Source organism: Cryptomeria japonica, chromosome 3 (genome assembly GCF_030272615.1).
Source record: "Cryptomeria japonica chromosome 3, Sugi_1.0, whole genome shotgun sequence".
NCBI classification, from domain to species: domain Eukaryota; kingdom Viridiplantae; phylum Streptophyta; class Pinopsida; order Cupressales; family Cupressaceae; genus Cryptomeria; species Cryptomeria japonica.
The window spans coordinates 964,758,169-964,770,698 of record NC_081407.1 but is presented as its reverse complement, the minus strand read 5'-3'; the positions used below and the strand labels follow the sequence as shown (position 1 = coordinate 964,770,698).

The following is a 12,530-nucleotide window of genomic DNA, read 5'->3' as shown; positions in this document are numbered from 1 at the left end:
TTCAAATGGTGGTGACCAACTTACATCTTTTGCTGATTTTGGGCTTTTAGGTTCTCCTTAATATTGTGCACCATGAAGCTCATCAATCAACTCATCAATTTTAGGAATTGGATACCTATTCTTGATGGTCTTCCTGTTCAACAATCTGTAGTCTATGCACATACGCAATGCTCCATCTTTCTTTTTGACTAAAACTACAGACGAAGCAAAAGGTGACTTACTAGGTCGGATATGTCCCATAGCTATCAACTCCTTCATGGTTTTCTCTATCTCATCCTTGAGCCGTTTGGGAAGTTTGTAGGGAGTGATTATCACTTGCTTAGCCCCTTCCTCCAACTCCTTCATGGTTTTCTCTATCTCATCCTTGATCCATGTTGCTTAAGTGGAGCTAGCTCACAGAAGCTTACCTCAAGGTCCTTTACATCAAATCTGTCAAATAGCTTCTCAATGAACTCAGCATATGTGGTGATTAAGTTATGACCAAGGGTTAGTAACCCGTGGTACCACCACTCATGGGCAGCCCCTTCCAAATGCAAGGTGGCAAACTTAATTGCATCTTCCTCCAGCATAGGTCTTAAGGAAAGATAATTATCAAGCTTCTGCACCCAAGACCTTGCTGTACATTTATTGCTGCCATCAAAATAAGGCATAGGTATCTTACCGAGTGTCTGCTGATAATCATTCCTTGGCAAAGAATGACTACTACTTTAGTATACCCAACACGCCATCTATGTGTTAAATGATCCTTTCATATCTCAAGTACAAATTTCCTCAACTGTAAAACAAATACCTAGTTCATGCATGATTGAAATGTGGCAAGTACATTAGTCAACCCGAATGGCATAACCAAGAATTCATAATTCTCATAATGACACCTAAAAGCTATTTTTGTAATGTCCCCGCTAATTTTTCTGATATGAAATCCTAATATGTTTCACCAAGACATTTCAACAAACACTTGGCTGTCATGGTTTATCATGCTGTTCAAAATTTCAGTCAGACTTAAAGGACATTCTGAAGCAATTTTTCATTGAAGGTTGAGCCACAACAATAATAGAATATCATAGGAATGATTTAGAACAACAACCACAAGGTATTAGGGACAAATAGGACTTATTATCAGTCACATCTTGTTGCTGTCATTTTAACAAATAATTGGCATTCAACATCAGAATACTATCCAAAATAAGATGCAGTCCAAAACTAGTTCAATCCTCTTCAATGATTATTACAAAAAGATTATACAAGACTGAGTCTCAGATGTTCTGAGGACTAGGGACTGATTTACACTCACATATAAATACTGAAACAATGGAATGATATGTTAAAGAACCTGATTTGATGTTCCCAGGTGTAGGCGATGATGTAGCTGATAGAAATCTTCAATTATGATGACTCCTATGTGCAAGATCCATGTCCTCTATATGCTAACCCTGCTGCTGTCAATGGAGGTCTGTAATCAAGAGAAATCTGCTGTCTAATGGTCTAATTCTCCTCCAACTGATCAGACCTTCCTCCTAACTGAAGCGCCTTGTCCAACAAGGGATTGCCAAGCTTTAATATGCACTGAAGGCTCAGATCGAAGGTCATAGAGCCACGAACCTGCCTCAGGTCGGATGCATGAAATAAATTATATAGACACTAAATCGCCTTCCAAATTGTCCCAAAATTATCGCCTCTCCCTCCTATGATTTTTAGAATCAATATGTCAAAATCGATGCAAGTATGGAGGGGTATGAGCAAAGTCGTGGGTCCAAGTTCTGCAACTTGTTTGATGACAGCTCCCAATAATTCGATTTGCCTCCAATAAATGATGATAGATATCACCTATATGCCCAAATGGAATCGCTGTCAAAAATGGTTCAAAGAATGCATTCTCCAAGCCGACGTTCTTTCTCCTCAGGGAGCAAGGTTCCTCGGCCGAGCACAAGTGACCCTGCAGGGTAAGGGGGAATAATAGATCGAACCATCTCTCCATTGACAGGGCAAGGCAATCTCAGCAACCTGCAAGTCTGAAACACTATTATAAACTGATATTAAAACTCCTTATGCTCAATGTGGAAAGCTGAATGCTCTCCACTCTCCTCGCAACCCTTCAGAGGGTCTTTCACCTCCTTAGTTATGCTGACCAATAGGGAGGTATCGTTCCCCAAGATCTTTTGCGAACAACCTGTGTCTCCACAACTCTTCAAGAGATGAAATAAACAACTGATGCCCAACATGTGTTTCCCCAATTCTATTTATTCATTACATAACACGTCACAATCACCTTCTAGAAGATAAGGGTAGGTACACTTTATATTATTAATTAAACATGTTATTTTAATGTACCTTTAATTTATTAATTAAATAAAATTCACACATCTCCTGATACGTGTTATCTCCTTATAACATCAAAATATCAAATAATAAAGAGATGTGAAGTCACCGATCACCGCCATTTTGACCCCCCTAAACAAATCCTTGGCCTACGAGGGTCAAATATAGGCCAACCCCGACACAAGTGCACGTGCTAAGGAGAAGGGGAAATTACAATTTTTGTGTGCATCCTCTTCTTTGACCATAATCGCAGAGCTCTATAATCAATGCACATCCTGAGTATGAAGTGAGGCCCAAATGAGTATGAAATTGTACAAGGATACAATTTACAACATTACAGTACAATCCATTTTCTTGACCAATACCACAGAAGAAGCAAATGGGCTAGATCTAATTTGTATGTTTCCCATGTCCAACAAATCCTTAATCGCCTTCTCAATCTCCTCATGCCTCCTAGGATGATGATAAGGTGAACTGATGACTAGTTTCATTTGAAATTTAATTCTTATATTGTTGTGGGTAGCCCAGCTATCAATCAATATTGTCACTTTGTCCCTGTAGAACTCCTCTAACTAGAAAAGAGTGATACCTAGGAGCTCGTGAAAGTGTACCAATTGTGCCCACCAATGATTCTTCTTCTTCTTTCCTATCATTTCTTGTCTCATCAACCTCGCATTCTAGCTCCTCTATCTCTAAATCCTCATTAGAAACCACCTCTATATGGTGTATATGTCCCTTACCCAAGCATTTGTGTCTTGCTCCCCATGGCTCTCTACAAAAACATATTTATTCATTCAAAGTTCATTCTTGGATTCTTCAACCTTGCTTGCTTTTGGGGTTAGTGCCTTAGGTTGGGAAAGATTCTTATGAAGAGGCTTCTTATGCTGAACTGATGTGACATGCTTGGGGTAGAACTTTCTTTTCGTCACTAAATCCTCGATATTCAAATCTCTCTTTATGGCCTCCTGCAAAGAATTCAGATCAAATGCAATTACCAAACCCTCAAGTGGTTCAGTCAAACCTTCTACAAATAGAACTATGAGCCTCCTCTGTCACATTTTGAACCATCATTGAAAGGCTCTCAAATTCTACGACATTATGCTCAATTGTACCTTCTCACTTCAACTATATCTTCTAGAGTACTAATCAAACCATGTCCTTGAGTCACCAAACCAATGTACCACCACTCATGAGCCACACCCCCTAGCTGAAGGGTTGCGAACTTGATTGCTTCCTCCTCATACATAGCGCTTAATCAGAAGTAGGTCCAACTTTTCCTATAATGCTCTAGCTGTACAACCATTTGATCCATCATAAGTAGGTAATAAGGTATAGTGTTCTTTCCCAACCATTGTTGTATGTCTCTCCATGGCTGATCCCGATATCTGCTACCCCTCCTATGCTCATTCCTTGTTTTTATTGCATTATACTCCATGAAGTACATGTCATGACGGATTGATAGGTTTAGAAATATATTCTATGTGATATTTTGCCATCTCATCTTCCAATCTTGTTGGTACTTGTTGCTCTTCTTCAAATGGATCCTCTTTTTCTCTTTGTAAAAATTTAGCTTGGAATGTCTTGGTTGGTGGATTGATGGAGACTATTCCTAGCTGAGTGACTTCCTTTCACAACATTTGGATCAAATCTCCCACCTGTCCATTATTGATTCATTCCTCTCAAAGTAAATACTAATTCTGCCATAGACTCTCATGGTAAATTGAAATTACTTAGCCAGCTCCATGATTTCATTCCCAATTACCTCCTAGATGTTAACTTGTACATTTCTATCACTTATGGCTCTTTTTCCTGTTTCCATTCACTGATATTTGCTTTCCCAATCACTATTTTGCATGAATTTGGATCACATAATCCCACAGGCTAGCAAAAAAGGTGGCTCTAATACCACTATAAGATTCAACAATATAATTGCAAAAGAAAATTTGTGTTTGTGTATTTCTAAGTTCAATCATAAATCATGCAAACTATGTTGAATGCTGAACAACACCTAAACCCTCCTTGTACTGGAAAATATCTACTGTATTGACTAATAACATTCAGTTCAATTTGACCTAGTTGATCAACATGCAACTGGAACTGTAACTAGATCCAAAAGTAATATCGTTATACATTTAAACCTTGAACATAGCAACATGCAACTAACCTAGGCCTTCACCTTGCTACAGATCTGAGACTGCACTTACATGATAAGTACTTCGATCTATAGTGCCAAGTGAGTTGTAATCAAGCAAAAGTCCTTTGCTATCCAGGTGGATGTGGTTAGGGTTTGTTAGGATCTGGGTCTAGCACCCTTGCTGATACTGTTGTATGGAAATAGGCATTCCAATGTTGATCACCTCCAACAAACAAATGTCACCAACTATAGCCCTCTATATACCTTGATTATTTGTATGAAATCCGATGCAAATCTGAATATGGAACCACTGAATTTGTCCTTGGAATGGCAAGTTTCAGACCCTAAGGTCTCCAATCTTGCTGGTTACTCAATCATTGATTTAACCTTGGTTATTTTTTGGGTCAGCTTCTTCCCAGAGCTCACACAAATTCAAAAATCCTGTCATGCACTCATATCAAATGCCTATTAACATATTGCTTAGAGATGATGCCAATAGAAGTGCCCAGTTTAGCGAAATGAGTGCCCTGCTACCTGGGCAATATGTGAAATTCTCTGCAATGTTCAATTAATGGCAATCAGCTTGAAAACAGTTCTTGTTATATTAAACCACAGAATTTTCCAATTAGAATAAATTGCAAGTTTGAAAGGAAGATTGGTAGGACAAGGTCAAGGTTTTCATCCCAACCTTAGAGAGCAGCTAGGGTTTACATCCCAACCAGCTTTCTTATGGATTTATTCCAAATCATACCAATCATTTTTAGCTACATTCCTAACCCCCTATAGATCCATAATTATCTACCAAAGATAGGGCACATGAGCCCAATTTTCCAACGCCAGAATTTGATTTAATATTCAACAACAGAAAAAGTCTAAACAAAAACACTTGCAAATTTTACACATTGTGGTGCACATCCAAAATGTTCTTTGAGAACCAATAACAATCATCTAGAGAATTCAAGCAAGCAACACCAATAGCCTCCGTTTCTGGTTTAAGCTCCTCATACCACTCCAACTAATTCAAGCGCTTCCACTGACAAATTAAACCAAAACAAGCACCACCTATTGACATACTTCCACAAAAGGGATAGCTCACTCCAACTAAAGTCCTTCATGGTGGATTACCACAACCTTAGCAAACTGTTATCCTCCACAACCTCCAGATCAAGCTATTAACTGAGTTAAGAGAGATAACATCAAGGCCGTGCAAGATTTTCACCAACAATTTCTACATGCCTCATTCCTTGGGCATCTGAGATAGGTTTATTCACATATATTCTCTACATCATCTCATTTACCCAAATGTCTTCTAAGATAGGTTTAGTGACACACTTTCTCTACTTCACCGTTTCATTTAGCCAAGAGGATACTCCAAATGTAGATGAATCCATCTTAGAAAGAAGAATGAGATACTTGCTCTAGAGGTGGACCTTGAAGAGAGAGTGATTAGTATGTTGTTGAAAACACATTCTCAATAAACGAGGCAGACCTTTGAAGAGATAGAGGATGAGAAGTAGACTTTTGAGCAAAAGGGCACTTCTACGAATAAGGAGTTTGCACAAATTTCTAATGGGATGTAAGAGGAAAAGATGGAGATGAAAGAGATGGCGTAGAAGAGACTGGTGAAGCAAAATAAATGACTACTAGGGAGACAAGACATTGATCATCTTCTGCCCCTTGAGATTTTTGTATAACATTAAACTTGCACTTATTTTTTCTCCTTATTAGCTAGCTTATCTATATCTTCTGCTTCTGATGGTTCAATCTAGGAGATTGAATATTAACTCATTGATTAGGGACATCCAACATGCGAGGAACTTTTGGGCAAGATACATGAGAAGAAGAGAAAATTGTGTTCTTACCTTAGGGTAACCCTTTGATGATTTTGATTTCTTGGAGGTTTGCCCTTTGTTTCTTGCATTCTCTATTTTTTCTTTCCACACATGATTGGCTTCTCTGAATGATTTTCTTGCTTTCTCGTCAATTCAATTGAAGGTGCTTAGCTACTGACCATTCTATCCTCAAAATAGATTGCAAGAAAAGTTGGCTTTCATTGTATTCTAGAACAAACACATCACCATCATCTAATACCTCCTTTGCCAGTTTCTTCAAACCAAATGCATAAATCTAGAATGCTGTCATTCTATAATAATTTTTACAATGAACATGTCCATCATCACAATCAGCTAGAAAACCTCTGGTTGGCACATGTCTGTATGTAATACCTAATGTTTTCTCGATGAAGCCCCTTGGATTAAATGCAAGTCTCCTCTCTGAAGAACAGATTGTTACCCTTGATGTCTACATCAACATGCTTTTGCATTTGCAAAGGTTGCACAAGCATATGTGCCAATTGAATGAGGGAAATGAATTCCCAACATGTGCTTGCTTCACACAAACTTTTAAACTTCAAATAGTTAGCTTAAAAGCTCCAACAAGACCCATTTATCACTGACATATTTGAGGAGCATGTATGGGACCCTGTTTGCCGCACTCTGATTTATGTGAAGGTTAGTAAATTAGATGAACTACTTACCCCATTGAACCAGTATTGTCGTTGCTTCTATTAAAAGTTGTTCATTAAAATCATTCTTCAACATCTTTGTGATCTAAAGTATGAAGGTAATGTTGGCATGCCTGAAATGTCTTTGACTTACCTTAAACTCCAATTGTAAGCACAATTAATAAACCTTTTGTTACGCCCATGAATCTCACACTTTCCAAACCCAGGAAAACTACTCCTTTTCGAGTGTAAAAGATATGATATCATATAGAAATGTTTTGTTTGACTCACTTCATAAAGCTGGTTGCACAAATGGTTGCTGATTAATGTACCCCGTTCAATGTGCTACTTATTCTCAATTTTTATTGAGATGAAATGTTACATCCATAGTTGCAATTCTGTTGCAGTTGGGTTCCCCTAAATTCTATTCAATAGGGCAATCATACCACCAACTTTTTCAACAAAATCACTCCTTTTAAGTGTCTTTGGCATTCATTTTACAAGTGTTCAAGGATTTTTCAGCCAATGTTTGTTGAGTACTCTCATACAGCTATCTGGGTCTTTTTCAAAATATTCCTTGGCTGTTTGATAGTTATTTCCACATATAATAATCAAAGATCTCAAGCATGTCGTAATGCATTGTGGCATTATTTGTAACACTGATTCATTTGGTGATTTCAGGATTTGCTTTGTCTCAAGGTTATAATCTTGTACACAAGTCATAATGTTGAAGCAGTTTGAGTAGCCATGCCTACAAGGAATTTGGTTCAAAACAAGAATTTTATATATAGAAGCAAAGAAACAAAATAGGGTGTGAATTGGTGAGTTCAAATAAAGGTTTTGCTAGAGGAAAAATGCAAAAATGGGATTAGCAACAAAAAATAGGGGTTGCAGGGATATAGATTGGTTTTAGCATGCTTGGTAACTAATGAAAGGCTTTTTAGCCTACTCTAGTGGAGATGCGAGGTTAATGAAGTTTTATTAAAAACTACAAATATGCATTAAAGTGCCAAAAGCCAAGTGTAGTTGATGATGAAATCTCCTGTCCAGATATATCTTGATGATGAAATCTCCTGTCCAGATATATAATGCATTGCACAGCAATATCTATACAAATTATAATGACACGAAATATATGGACAGTGACTTCTCTTGCTTTCATTAGGGTATATAATTGTCACAAAAGAGCATACAAGGGCTTGTAGCCAGAAGAGCATTCACATTCCCGTCAAATATCAAGAAATAAAATAAAAACTATCAAAATTAAAAACCATCTTCATCTGAAAGAAACAATCAAACCTCCTTTAGGGTATCTGATTGAAACTATAAATTTAAAAACATTGAGTGTTTTATTATGTTCTTACAGGCACATCAAATGTATAAGAATTCTTTAGGTCGTCTTCGCTTGTAAAACTCCTCCCATATCCACCAGCATTGACTGTTGGTGCTTCATGTGAATCTTCCACTGATTTCTGCTGCTGCTGTGGCGGTGGCTGAAGTTGTTGACTCTCCACCTTGGTAGATGAAACATCTATTTTGAAAAGTATTCAGAAAATCTCAGAAACCAGAATGACGAGGTGAACAACACAAACTTTTATGCTCTTTTCCAACTTGTTCGAATGGAAAAATAATTAACTGCAAATAAGAAAAGAAAAGGGATGACTACCATTTTCTTTTGATGTCAAAGTTGCTGTTAGAACTTGTGCAGCAGACGATTGCACTTGCTGGTGTTGAGATACAGTGTTTGCAGCTGAAATGGATTGTGACTGCAACCCAAGACCTAATCCAACTTGTTGCTGCTGAAGGGAAGGGCTTTGAGAATTTTGAAGTAACGGGCCTTGTTGTTGATGTTGTTGCTGTAATAACTGCAACTGTGCCTGCACATTATGCCCAAAAATAAACACACCATTTAAGATAGCATTTGAGAACAAGGTAAAAATACCTAACAACTTTCATAAGTTGGCATTCAATGAATAGAACATTTACTTTATCCTAGTCCAGCATTGTTTTAAAGACAGATTTTCTAGTTAAGAATATTAGTATAGTTGATTTCGAGGGCACAAGTCTATAATCAGTACAAATTCAGAAACTATTTATCCAAAGACACAGATTTTCTAATTAAGAATATTAGTATAGTTGATTTTAAGGGTGCAAATGTATAATTAGTACAAATTCAGAAACTCTTTAATTGGAAAATAAAGATGCCCAACAAGTTATACAAATATAGATTACAGTCAATTGCATCTACCCTAGATATAAAAGACAATATGCGTGAATCATTGAAAAGAGAAAATATGCAATCAAACCTAATGCTAGTTTTTGCCAAATCAAATAACATAGTAGTCAACCAATAGTTTTGGACGCATAGAAGCTGCTTTGTCTTCTTCACAAATAGTATTCAATTTTGTACATTACACCTAGGTACCCTGGGAACGCATCCCCTGCATATTTTGACTCTTCCCCTATTGGAGATGTTTTGGGAATGCACAGGAAATGTCCACCCCATAACCAATTTCTAAAAAAAACAGAAAACATTTACAGAATGGCAGATTTACAGGAGGAAATGGCAGGCAATGGTTAGTCATCCCCAAGACAATCAAGGGACATGTCCAAGACTATTCCAAGCTGTTTAAAAAGCATTTAAAAAAAAAATCACACGAAATTAAAAAAAGGGGAGGGAAGAGGGGACTACAAACCCCTTCATACTAACCGTAAACCTAAAACAGCCCCAATAACAACAAAAATTAATTAAAAAAAATTCATTTTGCCATTTTCTAATTTGTAAAGAAGATTGTAGAGGCAAAGGTATAGGATGGTTTATTCTCATCTTTTTTCCTTAAGTGGGCAAAGGTTATTTAAAAGGTTGTGAAAAAATATCTCCAGCTGAGAAGGCCAAGGTTGTGTACAAAGAGGGGGAGGCAAGAAATAAGGAAACGCCACTAGAGACTATGCAGCCAAGTTATATGTCTAAGCAAGGATGTTGAGACTGAGAATCAAAGGGGAGAGGGTTCTACCAAACATTCTTCCTACTTCAAACAAATGTTCAAAGATGCAATTGTTGTTAGTCCCTCATTTGCAACCCCAAAGAACATAAACTGCGCACCACCCTCCTTGATAGAGAGTATTCTAAATTAAATGTAGTGATGTAGGAAATTGGACAAGCTTGGCTAAGGGATGTGTACACCAATATTAAACATCACACATTCATCAATATCATTGGCTATGGTATCCTTCTCAAACCCATTAATACTAGAAATGCCAACTATTTACTTTGTTAGAAAAGATGCTTGAGGTAAAGGAGTCTCTACAATTAATGATGGTAAATCTAAAGTGCGGTAGATGGCCAAAGGCAAGCACAACTGAATGAAAATGTTACATCCCTTTTTCCTGACTCTAGAATTATGCTTATTATGATATTATGATTGGATAATCAAGGTTTAATATATTTATTCCTCAAATGGATGAAAACTCTTAATGAGTAGGAATTGATTAAAGAAGTAATTTTGATAATTGATATATTCATCTTTAAAAGTTATTATTGGTTAAGATTTGACTAATCAATTTCCTTTCATCCAACAAGTGGATACAGGATGCGCACTACCCTCAGGAGGGCGGGAGAGTATCATCAAGGAGAGGGTCAAAGATATTAGAAATGAGCATTGCCAGTGAGACCTAGGTCCGATTAATCAAACATACACTCTGAGCACCTCGGCCTTGGTAGAGTAAGGTCCATATCACCTACTAATGTTGACCTTGAGTCAGTTTGTCACCCTTGTACCGTCAGGTAGTCGGATACCTTAGTCTAAGTTTATTCTCTTGATGTGGTGATTATTTTATTAATGTCTCTCTCTTTTGATTATGGCTAAGTGAGGATATATATATATATATATATACACACACACACACACACACATGTATATGTATATATTTCGTACACACACACATATATATAGTTCTAGTTTCCTTTGGGTCTTCAAAGTTCAAAGGCATTATTTGGATTCATAAACTTATGAATATGTTAATACCCACACATGTACGTAGATATTGTACGTGTATGGATATTAATATATCCATTATTGTTGTTTCTATACATAATTGCAAGTGTCGCATTATTCTTTCTTGCATCATATTTAAGACCACCAACCGTGATCATGGTGGCCACCATCTTGGTGGCGGGGTATTCTTGTAACTATTGGACGTCATGATTGAAGAAGTCAGTACTCCCATTAGATTTGATTGCATATTTGCTCACCGAGCTAGCCCGTCATTAGCAAGTTCTATGTTTATTTATTGGGCATTCGAATATGATTTGGGGATCGTTGTCGCATTAATCTTTTGTGATATGGTTATTGTGCTCCGCTATAATCTGCAAGCTCTCTTTATCGAGACTGTTGGGAATTTCGAAGGCATTTGGGGGCGGATCATTGTGTTATTGTTGTGAACGTAGTTTTCTTGGATAGTTTCCTGTTTGTGTGGGATCGAGCCGACTGTATTGAGCTCGTAGGAAGTCCCGTATTATTCTCTTCTCTGTCGTTTCTCAGGCAAGGAAACGCTATTCTGCCTCTGTTAATTTTGAACTGAAGCTTTCTTTTCATTATTTAATGAATAAATCCTTTGAAATGGTAGCTTGCACGATAAGGCGTAAATAGGAACGAATTGATTAGACTTTTCTTCTGATATGCATTATGTTATGAAAGCCATTGCATAGTGATTGAATGGCAGAGTGCTTATCGAGCATACTAATTGATAGTATGATTGATAAGTAAATCTACAGCTCCATTTTAGCCATGATAAAGTTGATTCAGTCTGTCTTTTAATGTTTAATCTGAAGGTGAACTGTAGAGCCCGAATGTTATATCCGTTATTGAGTAATCTGAATTTTGCATTCGTATCTACTTGCTGTGCTGCTTTCTTTCTTTTGAGTAATATTGGACTGCGACAGTCAGTGTTCTTGGATTAAGCTGTTCTGAATGTCAATATGTATATGGGCTAGTCAACCGTAAACTTTGGTCAATCTGTTTTGTACCATTATTGGGTTTGGTAGTAAGCCCAACTTAGATCAGTGTTTAATAACCTTGAGTAATTGTATAATTGGACAGTTAATCATACCTGGCATATTATTGACAGCACCCTTGCTTTAAGAGTATAGGATACTCTCTCCATGTTCGGAGTTAATCAATACCCTTTGGGTTTAAGTCTTTTGAAGGTCAGTTGGATTCTTGAGTTAGTTGCAAGTACGCAACCTTTTCTAAGTAAGCCGACTAAGTGTGGTGAACATGGAGAGCACTCATCATGCTAATTATCAAAACCTTGGCCAAGGTAGCGCAGCAGTTTGCATGCGTCTGTCGGTTCATGAGTCAGATGCACTACTAGCCAGAGTGTCGTACAAGTTAGGAGGCACATTCAGTGTATGAATAAGTGTAGATTCTAAACACCAGGCTCAAAGGCTCATTAGCATTTGTTCCATCTTTAATCTGCTTCGAGCCCTTCCAGTAGGAAGTGGCACAGGGGACTTTGGTCCATGGTTGGGCGTAAAAGCCCTTGATAATGCTCACCCTCTCTCTTATGTTCTAT

At 37.4% G+C, this 12,530-nt stretch overlaps 1 protein-coding gene across 4 annotated transcripts in view; it reads right to left on the bottom strand.

Moving 5' to 3' along the window:
- Positions 1–12,530, bottom strand: part of LOC131035519 (uncharacterized) — a 111,044-nt gene that overhangs the window by 33,694 nt on the left and 64,820 nt on the right. For all 4 annotated transcript variants that reach the window (XM_057967229.2, XM_057967230.2, XM_057967231.2 and 1 more), the window contains exons 11-12: positions 8,623–8,833; positions 8,321–8,487 (exon numbers count right to left, since the gene is read on the bottom strand). In XM_057967229.2, the coding sequence (XP_057823212.2) occupies positions 8,321–8,487; positions 8,623–8,833 (378 nt within the window). The remainder of the gene's footprint in view (positions 1–8,320; positions 8,488–8,622; positions 8,834–12,530) is intronic.